This window comes from Rhineura floridana, chromosome 2, assembly GCF_030035675.1.
Source record: "Rhineura floridana isolate rRhiFlo1 chromosome 2, rRhiFlo1.hap2, whole genome shotgun sequence".
Lineage (NCBI taxonomy): Eukaryota > Metazoa > Chordata > Lepidosauria > Squamata > Rhineuridae > Rhineura > Rhineura floridana.
Genome location: NC_084481.1, coordinates 38,194,413 through 38,213,362, shown reverse-complemented (window position 1 = coordinate 38,213,362; position 18,950 = coordinate 38,194,413). Strand labels below are relative to the sequence as shown.

Below are 18,950 nucleotides of genomic sequence, written 5' to 3'. Positions count from 1 at the left end.
AGGGCTTATATTCTGATAGCTACATGAAACAGAGGCTACATGAAACAACAACTAATGCATGTACTGGGGGGGGGGCTGGGAGCAGAATCACTCAGGGGTGGCATTCTAGTTTTCAGTGAAGGAAGGGGCAAACACAGATCAAGGCAAGGTTCAAAGGCTCACTCTGGGGACACATTCAAGATTAAATTCCAAAACACTCAGTATATTTTAAGAGTGCTTGTTACATTTTGTATCTCAAAATAGATGCTCCTAAGAAATAATCACCTATGTTCTGAAGAGGAAGATGGCTTACCAAAGTAAAAGCTTATTAATTTATCTAGATTTATCGAATTGTGCAATGCCTGTGGAACAACAGGAACAAATTTCCTTAAAGAGGCCTCCAGTATATGTGTAAGGCGTGTAAGTGTGGTGTGAGCAAAAAGTCCAATTGTAATCTATTAAGTTATCTTATGTCTACAATACTGGACTGCAAGTCTTTCCTTACAAATGCAGCTTTCCCCTTCGATCTGCTCTGTAAATGCCTGCATCTTTCTGAGAGAACAAAAGAAGCATCAGCCCCTGGCTTCTCTGTCCCAATTTTTATGCAGAAGTACTGGTTGCTTGGCAAAAGACTGGGAGTGCTCTGAATATGAGATATTTCACGTCAGCTTAAGAACAAGGTCTCTTGCAAAGTCTCTTAACCTGGTTTAGGATGAAATTACCACCACTGCTATATTCACTTCTCTTCATACAAAGTTTCTAAAACTCTCCTGCCTGTATAAGATCCCTAGATGTATTACTGGAATGCACTGCCCCTCAAGGTATATTCCCTTCACTGCTATTTTGGGGGAAAGGGAAGAAACGTGTATTGTGCTGCTCCTTCTCTGGTGCCTTCTCCAGTCAGTCTTGATGAAAAGGCTGCCAAAGGGCTCTTTCCTAGAAGGGCCATAAGGAAGAGACATTCCTCACTGGCAGAGCAGCTGCTTTGCACTCAAAGGTCACAGGTTCAGTCCTTGGCATTTTCAGGTAAGGCTAGTAAAGGTTCCTGTCAGAAACCCTGGAGAGCCACTGGCAGTAAGTGTCGACAGGACTGAGCTAGATGCTTCATGACACATATACACTAGCGGATCCTGCTGAAGAGGCAAGATAGCTGGCCAGCTGTAGCTTGGGTGCCAAGACCAATCATACCTTTCATATAATATTTTTAGCATCAAGAAATCACCAGTCAGTGGACCTCTCTAAATCCACCGATAGTCTCATCTTCCATTTGTTTAACTCTTTAAAAAGTCAAATAAGCTATGTATCAGCCTTAATGCTAAACCACAGAACAAGCTGCAGGAAACCTCAGACTAGAGCACTCCCCCCTCCCCCATTGGTGTGGCTGCAAGGAGAAGTTTGCAAGCTGACCCTTCCATTTTATAGTAACTGCACCTTACTGTGTTACCCGAACCTGGGCGAACTGCAATTAATCTTAACTATAGTTTGTTGAAATAAGTCAGCTTCAATCTATAGTTACTGAAGCTGGCTTGTTTCAACTAATTACAATTAAGATTGACAACATTTTAGAGTTCACATGATACAGTAAACTGTGGTTAGTCTTAAGTCGAGTTTCCAATCTCCTGCTCTTGGCTGTGCCAAAGGAGATGTAAGTGTGCAAGCTCAAAACTTGCTGAGGCTTGTTCATGTAATGGTAAACATGGCCATCACGACATTTGGAGGTGGTGAATTACTCAACTATCTTATTTGTGAAGACTTATGTAAGTATATTTACTTAAGAAGGAGGATCAATGTAAAGGTTCTTCGATTTCTACTGTGGGAGTGCAAAGGCAATTGATCCCGTGTGAAGGGTAAAACTGTCCAAGGGAGGATCCAAGAACTGTGCTCCAAAATAGTTTTAAACTGGGTGGTTTTATTCTTATCTCTCTTTTTTGAAATGGAAATGGACTGCCTTCAAGTTGATCCTGACTTATGGCGATCCTATGAATAGGGTTTTCATGGTAAACAGTGTTCAGAGGTGGTTTTACCATTGCCTTCCTCTGAGGCTGAGAGACAGTGATTGGCCCAAGGTCACCCAGTGAGCTTCATGGCTTTGTGGGGATTCGAACCCTGGTCTCCCAGGTCATAGTCCAACACTCTAACCACTACGCCACACTGGCTGTCTTCTCTCTTTTTTAACAAAGTTTTATTGCCGGAAAACAAAAAGAAGAAACATCAGCAAGAATACAAAGCAAAACCTAACAAATTCCAGGTAAGGAGTCACAAGGAGTCACCAACCATAAGTCTGCAGAAATAGAATTATACACCAGAGAAAGTCAGCCAAGGAAAGAGAGTCAAGTTGTCCAGATTGTTTTGGTAGCAGCCGGATGTGGCTTATATACATTCAGATGCATATTCAATAAATACCATCCAAGAAGCACCAAAGGCTTGTGGTTTTTCTTTTCCTTGTAAGAGATGGAGTTCATGAGCTATTTTTTCCATGATCGCGACATACCACACGTTCCTATACCAGGCCTGTTTATTCAGTCCCTCCAACAATTTCCAATGCTGCACTATTTGTCGCCAAGCCATCAGCAGTAAAGATATCCATTTCTTAAATTTCAAGTCAACATTACAATAAAAATAGCTCAGGGGTAAATTGTACATCCCCCCTCATGATAAGAACAACTTTCATTTGAGATACATTTTTATTCATGGTTCTCTGGTCACCATGGCCTAACTCCGAGCGGACATACCACATGTGAATCTGGGATCACTCCAGAAACACCAATTGGAATGCTTTCTTAAAGTCCTGCATGTTAAGACTCATGCTACTAGGCCTCTCAGTAGTTTTGAAAGAACAATCGTGGATGTAGATGTTGGAGGTAAGGGACTGGTACCTGCATTCTACAAAACTATGCTGGGCACTCAAATGGACCCAATATCTGGTCTGAAAAGCTTGCGGGAGGATGATTTACAAACTGAACTTGATAGGCCTGCTTGGGTTGATCTGTGCTCCAATAAATTGAACAAATCTGTCTCCACAACTCTCAGAGAAATTAATTGAAAGATATTTCATAGGTGGGTCAGTTTATTTTAGGTAAACTTGTGAATCATTACACCTAGATAACGGAGAGCCTTCTTACATATTCATACCCCCAGTGTATTATTACAAATCACCAGTTGCGTGCAAGGAGGGATGCTGAAGAACATAACTGCAGACTAATCATGGTTAACTTACAGCTCCACTACCTGGGCGCACTGCCCCAGTTCTGCTTTAAAAGCATGCATAGACTTCTCCAGATTGCCCAGCATCACCAGCATGCCAACTGCATACATATTTAGCCCCTGTTCTTTGCCTTCCTTCTGATATCCTATAATATCCACATTTTGACACATTCTCTGAGCAAGAGGTCCCAGGAAGAGCTCAAAGAGCTGTGGAGACAGGGTGCAGCCCTGCTTAGTTCCCCTATCAGTTGAGATGCGAGGTGTCTAAGTTGTTGGTATAGACCACCGCCTTATTGCTGATGTATAGAGATCACCGAGAGGAAGCTATTGCCCAATTGGTACTTTGCCAAGACGCCCTCCAGGAAACCCAACTCCAGGCAGTTGAAAACCTTAAAAAAGTTTAAGGAGAGTAAGGCAAGGGGTTTCCTGGTGTGTGTCGCATAATGCATAATATTTAATAGTTGACGCACCAGATCAGAAACATGCCTGCGTGGCATAAACCCTGTCTGGTCCAGATGAATCAACTCAGATATAACTGCATTCAGATGAGATGCCATTATGGAGGTGAAAAGCTTTTGGCCTTGGTTCAGTAATGAAATGGGGTGATAGGACCCCACTAATATTCTGTTCCTATCAGGTTTAGGAGGCATCATGATATGGGATAAGAGCCACATTTCAAAAAGTGGACCTCCTGGCAAAATTACATTAAATAAATAGGTGACGTGTGGGGCTATTATTTCCTTAAATTTCTTATAGAATGAGCTACTGAACCCATCTAGGCCCGGGACCTTATTCAGAGTGTTTTATAGTTGCCTGCAAGACCTCTTAAGAACATAAGAAGAGCCTGCTGGATCAGGCCAGTGGCCCATCTAGTCCAGCATCCTGTTCTCACAGTGGCCAACCAGGTGCCTGGGGGAAGCCCGCAAGCAGGACCCGAGTGCAAGAACACTCTCCCCTCCTGAGGCTTCCGGCAACTGGTTTTCAGAAGCATGCTGCCTCTGACTAGGGTGGCAGAGCACAGCCATCACGGCTAGTAGCCATTGATAGCCCTGTCCTCCATGAATTTGTCTAATCTTCTTTTAAAGCCATCCAAGCTGGTGCCCATTACTGCATCTTGTGGGAGCAAATTCCATAGTTTAACTATGCGCTGAGTAAAGAAGTACTTCCTTTTGTCTGTCCTGAATCTTCCAACATTCAGCTTCTTTGAATGTCCACGAGTTCTAGTATTATGAGAGAGGGAGAAGAACTTTTCTCGATCCACTTTCTCAATGCCATGCATAATTTTATACACTTCTATCATGTCTCCACTGACCCGCCTTTTCTCTAAACTAAAAAGCCCCAAATGCTGCAACCTTTCCTCGTAAGGGAGTCGCTCCATCCCCTTGATCATTCTGGTTGCCCTCTTCTGAACCTTTTCCAACTCTATAATATCTTTTTTGAGATGAGGTGACCAGAACTGTACACAGTATTCCAAATGCGGCCGCACCATAGATTTATACAACGGCATTATGATATCGGCTGTTTTATTTTCAATACCTTTCCTAATTATCGCTAGCATGGAATTTGCCTTTTTCACAGCTGCTGCACACTGGGTCGACATGTTCCTCTTCCTCTGTTATAGCCTCATTCAGTAGGACTTGTTGGGTGTCAGTCAGGGGTTTGGGGTGAAAATGGGCCAAATAAGAGTCAATATCTATTTTCTGTGGTTTTGAAGGGTGGTCTGATTCTTTCTGAGAGGGAACAGGGATACTATTGCTTGGCACTGACTAAGTATACCGCCTCTCCAGTTCTGGGGTTCATTTGAAAAGTTATAATCTTTGTACTCAGAAAACACTTTGGTGTAGAAATTATTGTCCCACTTGTGTGTACATCAAGGGCAGCCAATGAGGTGTTGTCCAGATGTTGTGGACTATACCTTGCACCATCAGTGGTTGTGCATTCTGGGACTGATGACAGTTGTAGTCCAGAGCATATGGAGGAAATGTTGTTGGCCTCCCCTGATGCATATAATTATGCAAGACAACCACATGTGTGAGATTTTTCTGGGAATATGTATTATGTACATATGTTAGGAAGCTGTGGCCAGTTGCCTCTTCCTCAGCTATTTTGGGTTGATGGGAAGAAGAAAAACTCTAATATGGAATTCTTTTTTTCAATATTGAATGAAAATGCAAGAACCTTCAACCAAGTTTCCAGATGCTAAATAGATTTTCTTAGCAAATTAGCATAAATGTTCCACGGCTTTAATATCCAAGGAGATAATCTGCAAGTGTAAAATCAAAAATATTGTAGAATCCTAGAAATGAACTGTTAGGATTAAATGTTGACATTTCACAACCAAGCTGAAGTTGACACCAGTGGGAACAGATCATGCAGAGAGTAGCTCAACAGGAGCAATAGGCCCTATATATATATATACTCTGAGATGCATATCTCGTTCTCATTTATGTAAAAACATTTGCATTTATTTTCTTTCCTTCATATCGCAAAGAAAAATACAAAAATGTGGAATTCAAATCTGTGATCTTTGATTTTGAAGGATATTTGTTTTGATTTAGAAGGCGTGATCAAAGGATCCTTATTTTTATTTGATAAGTAAACAGTTCATTTTCATATGGTTTTGAATAGCTGGGGCACTCATCTTGTTTAGTAGCTCATGAAGCAGAGTAAAGCAGAGAGCCTCAAATATTTATTCTGCACTGAGAGAATTTATGAAAGTGTGTGTGTATGTTTTTCTCCTATACAACTGTATTGTTGGAATTATATACCACTATCTTCACATGGTTAAGACTAGGTGGGGTATATATTAAAACTAAATTACTAATTCTTGCACCTATCACTCTTGCTTCATCCCATCAGCTTCCAGTAAGTATAGAAGCAGCCATCTTCTTTTTCCAAATAATGTCCTTGTAAGGCTGCTAGGGACGTTGTACAGGGAAAAAACAAGGCTGCTCCCAGAAATACAGGCTCATGTTCCTCAGGAGTAGGCACATATATACTACTTTCTGCTCCTTGGAAGAAAGGTGGGACATAAATATAATGTACGGTTGCTTCCTGGGAACATTTAAAAAAACTTTTTATGTGTGGGCACAGTGATGTTACAAGCCACTCTAATCAGCTCTAAAATGTTAATAAGAAAAAGAGAGCAGCCCTTGCACCACCTCATAAGTGCATCAGTACCGTTTGCCCCGTGCATGTATTGTTCATGAATTATACAAACTAATTTGCATATCTATATTCCGATCTGTACTGGTTCAGGGAGCTGAAATGGGTAGGTTTGCTTCCAAATGTGGACTGAAATGAAATCCTCCAACATAAAATTCTAACAACAACAACAACATCCTACTCTACCCTGGTTCAGACACAAAGAAGTGCCTTCTGATCTTAGGGAAATAGGCAGGAAGGTATGGAAGAGGAGTATCCTCTGGTACCCTTGATCCAAGCCATTTGGGGCTTTACACGTAATAGGCAACACCTTGAAGCAAATTGGCAGTCAGTACAGAAATTTGGTGTAACATAGCCCTATGGATGCACACCCACTAGCACTATTGCTTCTGTATTCTGGACCAACTTCAGCTTCTGAAGACTCTTCAATAATAGACCCATGTAAAGCGCACTGCAGTAATCCAGTCTTGATGTGACTAAGGCATGTGCTGCCAAAACCAGGCTCATGTTCCTTAGGAGTAGGCACATATATACTACTTTCTGCTCCTTGGAAGAAAGGTGGGACATAAATATAATGTATCTGAAAGCATCTGCAGCACAGAGAGGCGCATAGGCTTCTCTTCCTCTCAGTGCCAGATACCTCTCATTTATATCTGCAGGAACCCTATGCTGGGTGATTGCTGGTCTTCTATTTGCTGCGCATTTCACAAACGGGCATTTTCACACAGGAGGCTTATGTTGCCTTTGATCATTGAAAGAGAAAGAGGAAGATGGGAATTTATAATGCAAATGAAAATCTGGCCAAAGTAGGCTTTACATCCATACTCTGTAGAGAAGGAAGGAAGGAAGCATTTAAGCCTCAGGTATGAGAATGTCCTAAATCTGAGTGTGAGTACAGCAAAAGTTATGCTACAGTAGATCAGCTATTTTTATATAATATTTATAGCTAATAATGTAGTTTCCAGACTTTTGTGTGAACAATGCATGTTCTATCAATAAGTGTGACGTTAATTGCATGAGTGTTGGTTTTAGACTGGAAAACTTAAGTTGAAATTCTCATTAAGGTTAAATCTAGATGACTATTTGTTAAGTGGTAGACAGAAAACCAATTCATCTGGTGAGCCAGTTGTCTGTGGCATCCTCCCCCCATGTGTGGAAGATATTTTTTTCTCCTACTATTTTCCCTCCGTGGCGCAGAGTGGTAAGCGGCGGCAATGCAGCCAAAGCTCTGCTCACGGCCGGAGTTCGATTCCAATGGAAGGAGGAAGTCGAATCTCCGGTAAAAGGGGTCGAGGTCCACTCAGCCTTCCATCCATCCGTGGTCGGTAAAATGAGTACCCGGCACATGCTGGGGGGTAAAGAAAGGCCGGGGAAGGAACTGGCAATCCCACCCCATATATACGGCCTGCCTAGTAAACGTCGCAAGTCACCCTAAGAGTCGGAACCGACTTGCACTACAAGTGCGGGGACACCTTTACCTTTTTTTTATTTTCCCTGGATTTCTGAGTAGGTGTGGGTGCAGATGTGTTGTTAAAACCTCTCCACTGTATGAGTGGGTGGCCCCATGTGCTTGTCTGCCCACTATAAGCTTCTGCTTTGTACATGATCACTTGTACCTCTGCCCTGAAGCAAACTGGGCCGGTCACTAAGCTAACTCACCAAGTTCTTGGAGAGAGAAAAAAAGTGATAAATAAATGCAAATAATTGTTTGTAATAATCTTATTCTTTACAATCATATGTTGCAGTGGACTTCAGCCTTTGCATACTGGAGATCAATCTTTAGCTCAAATATGCATTACCCACTGTTTATCCATATTTTTACCAATTTTCAGTGATGTGCAGCCGTAGCTCAGTTGTTGGTCCTGAGTTCTGACCCACTAATCCAATATCTAAAGTGCAATTGGTGAAGTGCAAAACATTTCTAATCATATTCCATATTTAAGCTAGTATTTATAAACAAGTGCTAAGGTAAGGGCCATAGGGGTTGTGAGTATATTCCATAATATCTACTTATAATTATTCAAAAAGAAATAACAGTCTATTCCATTCCACTGCATGAGGAACTAATGATGCTTCTATGGTTTATTCTGTAAGGGACTGTAATGTTTCAGACTATTCATGAGGTTTACTAGGGGTTACTATTTTATGCAGAAAGACCAGAGCAAACTCTCCCACTAGGTTTCACAATCAACATTAGCCAGCAAAAACTTGATAAAGGTGCTAGAGAGAATACCCATGGGCTTGTTTACATGGCCAGGAATACCTGTGGAAGAGTCAGGGGTTATTTGCTGCAGGCTTATTATTGTTAATAAACCCCAGTCAGAAAGTCCCAGGACACTGACTACGCAGGCAAGATACCCCCTCTCCGGCTGTCTTGCTCATTATTCTGAGCCACTCTTAGGGCTTTGATCATGTGAAAGGGGTGCATGGGTGAAAGAAGTGCATTCTACACATGTGTATCCTCAGCTGGATGGAGGACCATGTTTATAGAAGGGTGATGGGTTTATCATCACTGGCACTGGATCCAGCTTTCAGGGCTGTGTGTGTGTATCCTCCAGCACCAGATCAAATTAGTGGCCCTCTTAGCTCTGATCACCTGTTTGGCAGCTATAGGAGGGATTCAATTTTGTACCCCCTTCCCCAGTATAGGAAGGCAATGGTAAGCCACCTCTGAATTCCGCTTACCACGAAAACCCTATTCATAGGGTCGCCATAAGTCGGAATTGACTTGGAGGCAGTCCATTTTCCATTTCCCCACTATCAGAAGGAAGGGAAGAAGCTTGTTAGGTTTCACAATGGACATCAGTTGGTTAGCTAGGCAGATGAAGCTGAATTTTATTTATTTATTATTATTTAGTAGAACTGTATGCTGCTTTTCATCACCAAGTGACCTCAAAGCAGCTGCCATTGCAAGAATAATATAATATCATAAAAACAATTCAGAATATTGTAATGTTAAAAAACCAACAGTATCAATAAACACCAAAATATCACAAAACAGGCTCAAATTTCAAATCAATCTAAACATAACCTAGTCTCCAAAACAGCCTTTCCCAACCAGTGTGCCTCCAGATGTTATTGGACCACAACTCCCAACAGCCTCAGCCAGCATTGCCAATGGCTGAGGCTGATGGGAGTTGTGGTCCAACAACATCTGGAGGCACACTGGTTGGGAAAGGCTGCTCCAAAAGCTAGAGAAAACAAATATGCCTTTATCACACGTAGAACCCCATCACTGTTATGACCATCCATGTTTCCAAGGGAAGAAAGTTCTACCACTGTGGCACTACTATAAAGAAGACCCTTTTCCAGAAAAAGTGATTTAGCCACCCATCTGGTGATGGAGGAGTTCTTTCAGGCATTCTAATGAGCACACAACAGTAGCTGTCTTCCTTCATAGCAGCCACCCGAGAAGCCTACTTATAAGCATAAGTCCTTAATGGCATCAGACAGGCAGTGCCAAAGGCCACTGACTTGGACTTCTATAGCTAAAGATCTTCTTGCTGGGCCATACCTCTGACAGCTGCAGGTGGACACAATTCTCCTGGCAGGCAGGCAGGGGTAGGCAGGCAGGCAGGCAAGCAAACAAGAGGTAGGTGCTCACAGGGTGCAGCATGTAGTTATCAGAGTCCTTCTCGGCACTGTTTTAAGCTTCTACAGCTAAAGATCTTCTTGATCCCTGAATCAAATGCAGGGGCAATGGGATTTGTGTAAAATATGGATTCTTTTCACACACTCTACATCTTTTTGCCATACCCATAGATTCTTTTAACTTCCTCTTCACCTAATTCCTAACCACATCCCCCCTTTTGCCTCTGACAAAGCAACACATTTCTCAACCATTTTCACTCCTCCCATTCCACTCTCCCCCACTGTGAACAGCCCACTGTTGAGTGCCCATATTTCTAGATCATACCCAGCATGTTTGTATTCTAGTTTCTGTATCAAGAGCTTGCATTTACCTCTAGGTAGCTAGATGACTATCTGTAAGTTGCAAATTAAGCAAAATATTACCAGGAGATAACTTCATCCTTGGAATAAATTCTGGATTCCATCCATCTTTGCATATCTGAGCTGACTATGCTATATTTAAAAAGATAACTTGCCAAGATGAAACATAAGACAGCCAAGAGCCTCTCTAGGGGCTCTATTTCTCAACTTCAAATCACTTTGATAAAAATGATTTGCTCTTCTAAACACATGTGACTGAGGTTATAATCTAATCTCTGTACAATAGATGGTATTAACAAGCTCATAAAATGGAGCAACAGACAAACTAATGCTCACAGACAGCAAAGCAGGATTTATTTGATGTCACTTGGAAGCAAACAGTTCACTCATTTGCTTATATCCATAACATTAAGCCTGATGGCTGTGTTCTATGCATCCAGTATTGGAGGCAATATGCTTCTGAAACTTGCTGGAAACTGCAGGAGGACAGAATGCTGTTGCATCCAAGCCCTGCTTGCCAGCTTTCCATAGGCCACTGGTTACCTACTGTGAGAACAGAATGCTGGACTAGTTGGGACACTGGCCTGATCCTGCAAGATCTTTTTATGTTCTAACACGTTCCAGAAGACAAGAGTAATACACAGTCTCACTTTCTGTACCCATTTGAAAGCTGCCATTTGAATGAAGGATAATAACATAAATAGGGGAGTCGCTCTACCTCCACATCTCAACCAGGCAATTGTCAGTTTGCCTCTCCTTGTTCATCACCTAAATGACTACATTCAGTTGGAATCAGGAAGTGCCAACCAAACTGCATAGGGAATGTGACCCATGAGTCTTACTAGTCTCTTTCCATTTTCAGAAAGGAGGCTTTTGTAAAACTAGCTCTTGTATTAAAATGGTGGTAACACTGAGAGTGGAAGATTCTGATAATCAGCATCATATGGTCTAAATAGAATCCGGCAGCTTTACATTCTTTGGAAGATTCCATAGGAGGGTGAAATATGTCTCTCCTTAAAAAAGAAAAAAGTGTTTGTGGGTTTTTTTTTTGCTATTTGAAACTTCAATTAAGATGTAAGAGATATTCTGAATCTTATAGTCCACCTGTGTGATTTGACTATTGAAGGAAAATCAGTTTTTATTATGAAATATTTATCAACACTGTAATGGACAGATAGCATGCAGTCAGAATCTCACGCAAAACAAGGAGAAGCAAACAATGTATAGAATGAAAATTGACCTGATTTGTCAGAGATGCTGGCTGGGATTGGTGTAGCAGAGCAGTTCGTATTAGCCTTTGTGCTGTCCTTGGAAGTACCAGCTTTTGGTCTATTTTTCGTTGCTTCTAGTGCTTTGACCTTCTTGGCATGTTTATTTCCTTTGTAGTGGGCCTCGGCCTGGCTCTACAAAGGAGAACAAATCAGGCTCGTACTTTGTACTTCATATCATTCAATGGATGATCATGTAGAGAGAAAAAAGTTATACAGCTTTCAACAATAGGCACCACATTCTTTTGCCTGACAAGATTTTGGAGCACTTTATGTTATTGATCTTGCTTTTAGGTATTCAGGAGTTTAACAGACTTTAACAGAGATTTTAATGCAGCAGATATATTTTTTATGGTTTACAATATGAGGATCAGCCTCCTTACTAATCGCTTAGTAGAATTCTATCTAAAGTCTTAAGCTGTTTCATGAAGGTAAATATATCCAATTTAGAAAATGTATATTAGTATGTTAAGGGTCCAATCCTATGCAGAAAGGAGTACCAAAGGCTACTGAAATCAATGGGCACAGCTGCATCTAATGCTATGTAAGACTGCAGCCTATTAATTTTTTCATATTTTTGAAAGCCAGACCACTTTAGGAGGGATAATTATTGCATATTTCTTAGGTGTGTGTCACCATCTTTGAACACTTGTATTCAGCTTCAATCCTATACCCACTTATCTGGGAGTAAGCCACACTGAACGTTATGTGAGTTACCAGCCTTTCAGCTGCCAGATGGGCAGACATACGCACAGGATTCTAGTTGCTAACTTGATCAGGTCACGTTTGGTGCATTTCATGTTCCACAAGTGCACAGTGGCATCAAATGGTTTGTTTGTTATTCTAACAAATTTGTTATTCTAATAATATGATATGATATATGGTAATAGTTTATTAATAATTTATTATTCTAAAGAATTTGTTCCTGAAATATTTTTGGCTGAGAGAAGACAGCTAAAAACATTTCATAATACATGTTTAAACCTGATTTTTTTTAACTTGAAATTTAAAATTCCACCATATAGCAACAACTTTTAAATAATGAACATGAATATGCCTGTGCCATTATTGAAGTATACATATTAACAATTTAAGTTAAGATCATAAGCGTAATTCAAACTAACACAGAGAACATCCCTAAGCATATTAATTGGGGATAAATCCCATTCATTTCAACAAAATGTGCTCCTACCTAACATGTCTATCAATGGGGCATACACGATAGGATGCTTCTCATAAATGACACAGAAAGAGAGCCACATCTCAGCATCTCACATATAGAAATACAATGCAAGAAATATGTCTTGTATCATGCAGAGTGTACTGTCAAAAATTACATGGCTGACATGGATTAGGAAGACTGCCATTTGCTCATTGTGTTAAAGTGAAAGCAAGCCATAAAAACGAAGTGCACAAACTTTTCTCAACACTTCTGCTGGGCTCCAAACCCTCTGGGTGTTGTTAAAGCTTTGTTGCTATAGAAAGGACAAGTGTATTAGTCTCCATGTAACTAGGTGCCATTGAACAGTCACCTTGGGACATCATGAAATAACAAAGCCTTGTCACTGGGGTATAAGTGAAGGGTAGGGACAGATGGAATGGAAAGGAAAAAACACACATACATCTGTGTTCAGTAACACAGTCCTCATGGCTCATGCTTGTACCACTGAAATTACCGCAGGAAAAAACAGCTAAAAAGGTTCAGTCAGCAGTTAACCTAAGGTACATGTAATGCAAAACACCAACTTTTCCTACTCTAAAAGGAAGAAAACATACTGTATTTCTATATGCTCACATTTTGTTTTAGTGCAGAAACAAAAAATACATATATATTAGAGTTTGGGAAGGAAACATGTCCAGAAACTTAGCAATCTATACTTAAAAAATGGAAATGGACTGCCTTCAAGTTGATCCCGACTTATGGCTACCCTATGAATAAGGTTTTCATGGTAAGGGGTTTTCATGGTAAGGGGTATTCAGAGGGGGTTTATCATTGCCTCCCTCTGAGGCTAGTCCTCCCCAGCTGGCTAGGGCCTGCTCAGCTTGCCACAGCTGCACAAGCCAGCCCCTTCCTTGTCCGCAACTGCCAGCTGGGAGGGCCACTGGGCTCCTTGGGACTATGCAGCTTGCCCACGGCTGCAGAGGTGGCAGGGCACGTAACCCCGAGCCACTCACTGTGGGGGTGATCTTTAGCTGGCCCTTGACACCCAGGAGACAGGAGTGGAGATCTGAACTCACAGACTCTGGACTCCCAACCAGGCTCTCCTTCCCACTGTGCTAAAATATTGGCTAAAATATTTATAGTAGAGATGCTAAGGATGACTGCTTATAAAAGTATAACATAACTCTTATACATCCTTTTAATTATTATCAGGTACCACATAAACAAAGAGGAAAATTGATTAAACAAATGGCAGCCCAATCCTAAACATATTTACTAGGAAGTAAGTCACACTGAGTTCAACATGATTTCTTTCCTCGTAAGTATGCTTAGAATTGTACTGTTCATTGAGTAATCTTTACTTTTATATATACAATACATACAATTCTTAAAGAGACACCAGTCCATTTAAAGCTAAACCAGCCCTTTTTTAAAAAGAAAACACCAATTTAATTGATCATTCTGTTCAAAATATACACTTTATTCAATTTTAATAAATTATTATATGGTGGCTTATTATATTGTGACTATTTTTAAATGTTTTTTTTCTTTTTTCACTATGAAGCTCTTTTAAGTAAATTGTATACACAGTCTCAACTATTTTCTATATTCCTGTCACTACATTTCTGAGCACTGTTATCTATTGCTTTCAGTTTTCTAAATGCTACAGAACAATAAAACGACATATTCTGTGAACAGAATACATATTCTGCTGTTGTGTACTGCCCCTTTAAGAAGGCCTCAAGCTATCAGGTCATGTGAGGAATAGAACACTTTTACATTAGGATGCAAAGCCTGAGAGAGAAATTAGGTCTTCTAAGCCAGGGCAGGGAAACTTTTGACTCCTTGGGTCAGATCCTTATTAGGATCAAGCCTCATGGGCCAAATCTGACAGGTGGGTGAAGTACCTACCTGTCAATCATCTGACATCAGATTGTGCGGCCAAAGCCTGTTTTTTGCACGCATCAGATGTGCAAGGGACCTCCCCGCAGGTAAATCCGTTGAGCAGCCAATCTAGGAGGCTTCAGCTCTACCACCCATCATCATATACGACATTAGCAAATCCATCATACTATACGACATCAGCTGTGGTGCAAGTAGACATGATTTGGGAGAAACAGTTTTTATGGGCCAAATCTGAAACTCTGGTGCGTCAAGTATGGCCCAGGGGCAGAGATTCCCAACTCCTGTGCTGAATTGCTAAAAGGCCTGGGCAATTCTGGCCAGGATAATCAGTAATCAGGACATAATTCAGTTATGTTGCTTATGGTCCTCTTACAATGTTGCTCTGTGTTCTGTAGGTTATAATAAATAGTTGTTGAGCCTGAAGACATCTGGTGTGTCCTGCTGTTTCCTATATACAAAAAATGTGTCAACAGATTAAATAGAAAATGAGACGGGAGCCTACTATGAAACTACTTCATCTCCAGAATTCTAGCTGGAAGGAGAACAGGAAAATACCTCAAAATGTCTCCCTCCTCTTTTCTATGGCTTCCTTCTCATGGGTCTGGGAATATCTTCCATTCAAAAATTTGCAGTTTATCTTGGTTCACTCAGTAGGAAAGGGAGGGGAGGAGTTGGGAGAGTATGAGCCACAGTCCCTGCTTCTGTTCTTATTATCCAAATATTAAAAATCTATTTATTTGCTTTTCATTTTTATTCTGTCATTTCTCCAAGGAGCTCAGCGTGACCTACACATGGTTCCCATGACCCAGTTTCCAGGGGCTGAAGTAGCACCTGAAGATGAGGCCCTAGGAAATTAAGAAACAGAGGTTTTCTGGGCTGAAGTGACCTTTCAAATGCCGTGACTGTTTACTAAGCTTTCAGATGGCTATACAACCTTCAAATAGATAGTGTCCCTTTAAATATTTTAATTGTAACTACGTTTACTGCATAGCTTTCATTGCTGAAAAGGCGCAAGGCAAATAAAACGAACAAAAGACCCCTACAGCATGATAGACAGGGGTACTGAAGAGAAAGGCTTACTTAATCTGGACACTGCCTAATAAGCCTTTCTCCTGATATTGGCAATTGGGAGGCTTGCAATATCAATGATAACCTACTGCTGGCTTTGATTCACTTCATTCCTCATCTACTGTACATGAAACCTGTTGAAAACAAAGTCCAAACAGATGTAAAACTGTTTATAAACTCAGTTATAGAATATATTAAAGCACTTAATTAATGAACACTCCAATGAGATACTTCAATGAAAAAAACAACAGATGAATGTAATCTCTTAAATCTAAAAAACATGATTGAAGATGGCATTAATTCAGTACATTTACAGAAGATCATTTTGTGCATTGCATTTTCTACAAGCATATTCTTCATATTTTTAAAGAAGCTACTGAAACTCACACAGATTTCAAAGAAATTGGGACATATAAAACAAAATCCAACTGCCATATAGACGTATTTTTATTGGAAAATATATGACACAACCTACAAAGCACTGCTTCTTACCTATGATGGTTTCAGTCCCTGAAGGTAGCCAGTATCCCAAAGGAGCCTGAGCAATTCCAGGTTGGTCCACCCCAGGCTTTGTACTAAGACTGAGAGCATTCTGGGAAGCAGAACTTGGCAGTGGTTTGGTTGTATGTATGTACTACATTAAATTCTTTAGCCTTTGGTTGGCTTTGTAAGGTTCCCCCTTGCGTCTGTTATTTTCTAGGTTAACAGCAGAGGGATAAACCACCCTACAACTTTTTGATGGGACTTTCAGCAATTAGTACCTACAAACAAGGCCAGCCCAAGGCATTCTGCTTTCTGAGGTGAAGATGTTCTTTCGCACATACAACAAGAACCCTTCTTGTTCTATCTGCGAAAGCCAACTGAGCTGACAGCTAATTGTTAGAGTACAGACACACTCACTATTTTGCCTGTTCCAGTGCATCTCTACCTCTCTTTTCTGAAAACGGGGGCACACAACACCACTCAGATCTCACTCCTTTTTACTGTAAAACCTGGTGGTATCAGCCATTTTTTTAAAAAAATTGCTTCAAAGAGATTTCACAACTGATCTGCAGATCAACCCGTTCCCCCTCCAGGTGTGGCCAATGGAAACTCTTTTGGCAACTAGTGTGTTAACAGCCTTACTTACAGTTCACAGCACTGGTGATGGAACATTGTCCTCCACCACACCTGAGGAAGGTAAGCTACCTGTGAGAGCATAGGTCAGGCTGGGTGGCACCCACAGCACTGTATGCCAACACTTCGTCACCATTCCCTGCAAACCCCACTTATTCTGCCAAATGGTTGGGCTGGTCCCGCCTATAAAGAAGAATCCTTAAGCTTGTGACATAATAGGAAGTGACCCAAAGGTATTCTAATGTGTCAGTATCTTAGGAAAACATTTATCTTAATCCAACAGCTCCAGCAGAGGTACTGATGCAGACATAGAGCTCCTTGGAAGCAACAGGTACTGAAATGAATGGGAATTCATTTCAGTGTTGACTAACGTTCCACATTAGACATTTCCTGATATTTGAGTGAATTTGAAAAACTCCATATGTGTATGGCAGTGATCCTCCAGATGTTGGACTCCAACTTCCATCAGCCCCAGCCACCATGTCCAATGGCCATGGTTGATGAGAAATGTAGTCCAACAGCATCTGAAGGGACACATCTGTGGTGTACGGGAACATTGCCTGGGTACCTTAAGAATACAAACAACTTCATAATTATATGCAAGCATATAAAACATTTAAATGCAAATATCTTTTGCATTTTGGGTGTTTGCTTATGAGTGTTAGGCAAGTAGCCATCTAACTTGAAATCTTGTTGCCTATCTCTGTAACATATATTTTAGTGCAATACTTGGTCTAAGCAGAAAATTGAAGGCAACAGAAAATAGTCCATATAAATGCAAAGAAAAATATAGTGTAAACATTTTACTTTATATTATTTCCTACCTAGCCATTTGGGTTAGCAGTTTATATGGAACATAAGAAAACTCACTTCTGAGAATTTTCTGAGAACATATTATTTTCATATGCTTTTATTGACTCACAGTAGACACTTTACACTTTGAATTCTCTTTATGTACACATTTCTGAGCACAGGATTGTTAAAATTATACCACTTGTAATAGAAGTTCGGGATTTCTTTTAACAATTTAATCTGGATGTATAAAGTGTTAGAAACTTTAATTGTAGTTTTCTATTACCTCATCTTGACAAAATTATATATCTTCTTCTCTTACTGGCTTGAACCAACAAAGGAACCAGATGGTAAGAGAAAAGGCATCTCATTACTTTGTGTGGTGATGTAATTTAGCAGTATTCTCATTACATTCAAGGGTTATCCTGCATAACAGCAGACCTAGGCCCATGAATTATATTTCACACATTATTATGTTTGCTTCTCTGTCACTAGCCCAGAAAGCACAGACAGCCTGCCAGATGTGACAATAGACATTGCAATACTGCAATTCTGAAAAGAGGAGCAGTTGCAGTGAGAAAGAGTTTGACCACTATTCTTTTTTCATTTCATGACCCATCCCATATACTTTTATTTAAATGCATTTGTATTGTAGCACACAATATTAGTTTGCTGGATGTTCTTGCCCTAAAAAAAAATGAGATAATGTCCCTGTGCAGACATAAGGACCAAACTGCAGGTTGTTTTCTTTAACCATGGTTAAGTACTATATCTAAATCCCTAAATCATAGTTAAGGATGGCTGCAAAACAAGATGATTATTATTTATTAAATTTTTATCCCTCCCCTCCTCCCAAGGGAGCCCAGGCAGCAAACAAAGTAGCAAAACAATACAATTAAAAACAAAATTAAACAGTTTAACACTTAATAGTCACATTTGACTTCAAAAGAGGAAACTTCACAAAAATGAGGGGATTGGTAAAAAGAAAGCTGAAAAACAAAGTCCAGAGGGTCACATCACTCGAAAATGCTTGGAAGTTGTTTAAAAACACTATATTAGAAGCTCAACTGGAGTGCATACCGCAGATCAGAAAAGGTACCGCCAGGGCCAAGAAGATGCCAGCATGGTTAACGAGCAAAGTCAAGGAAGCTCTTAGAGGCAAAAAGTCTTCCTTCAGAAAATGGAAGTCTTGTCCGAATGAAGAAAATTAAAAAGAACACAAACTCTGGCAAAAGAAATGCAAGAAGACAATAAGGGATGCTAAAAAAGAATTTGAGGAGCACATTGCTAAGAACATAAAAACCAACAACAAAAAATTCTATAAATACATTCAAAGCAGG

The 18,950-nt window shown here is 40.4% G+C and overlaps 1 protein-coding gene across 15 annotated transcripts in view; it reads right to left on the bottom strand.

Annotated features, from left to right (window-relative positions):
- ZNF385B (zinc finger protein 385B) overlaps positions 1-18,950 on the bottom strand; it is a 319,282-nt gene that overhangs the window by 19,229 nt on the left and 281,103 nt on the right. For all 15 annotated transcript variants that reach the window (XM_061608316.1, XM_061608302.1, XM_061608308.1 and 12 more), the window contains one exon: positions 11,540-11,702. In XM_061608316.1, the coding sequence (XP_061464300.1) occupies positions 11,540-11,702 (163 nt within the window). The remainder of the gene's footprint in view (positions 1-11,539; positions 11,703-18,950) is intronic.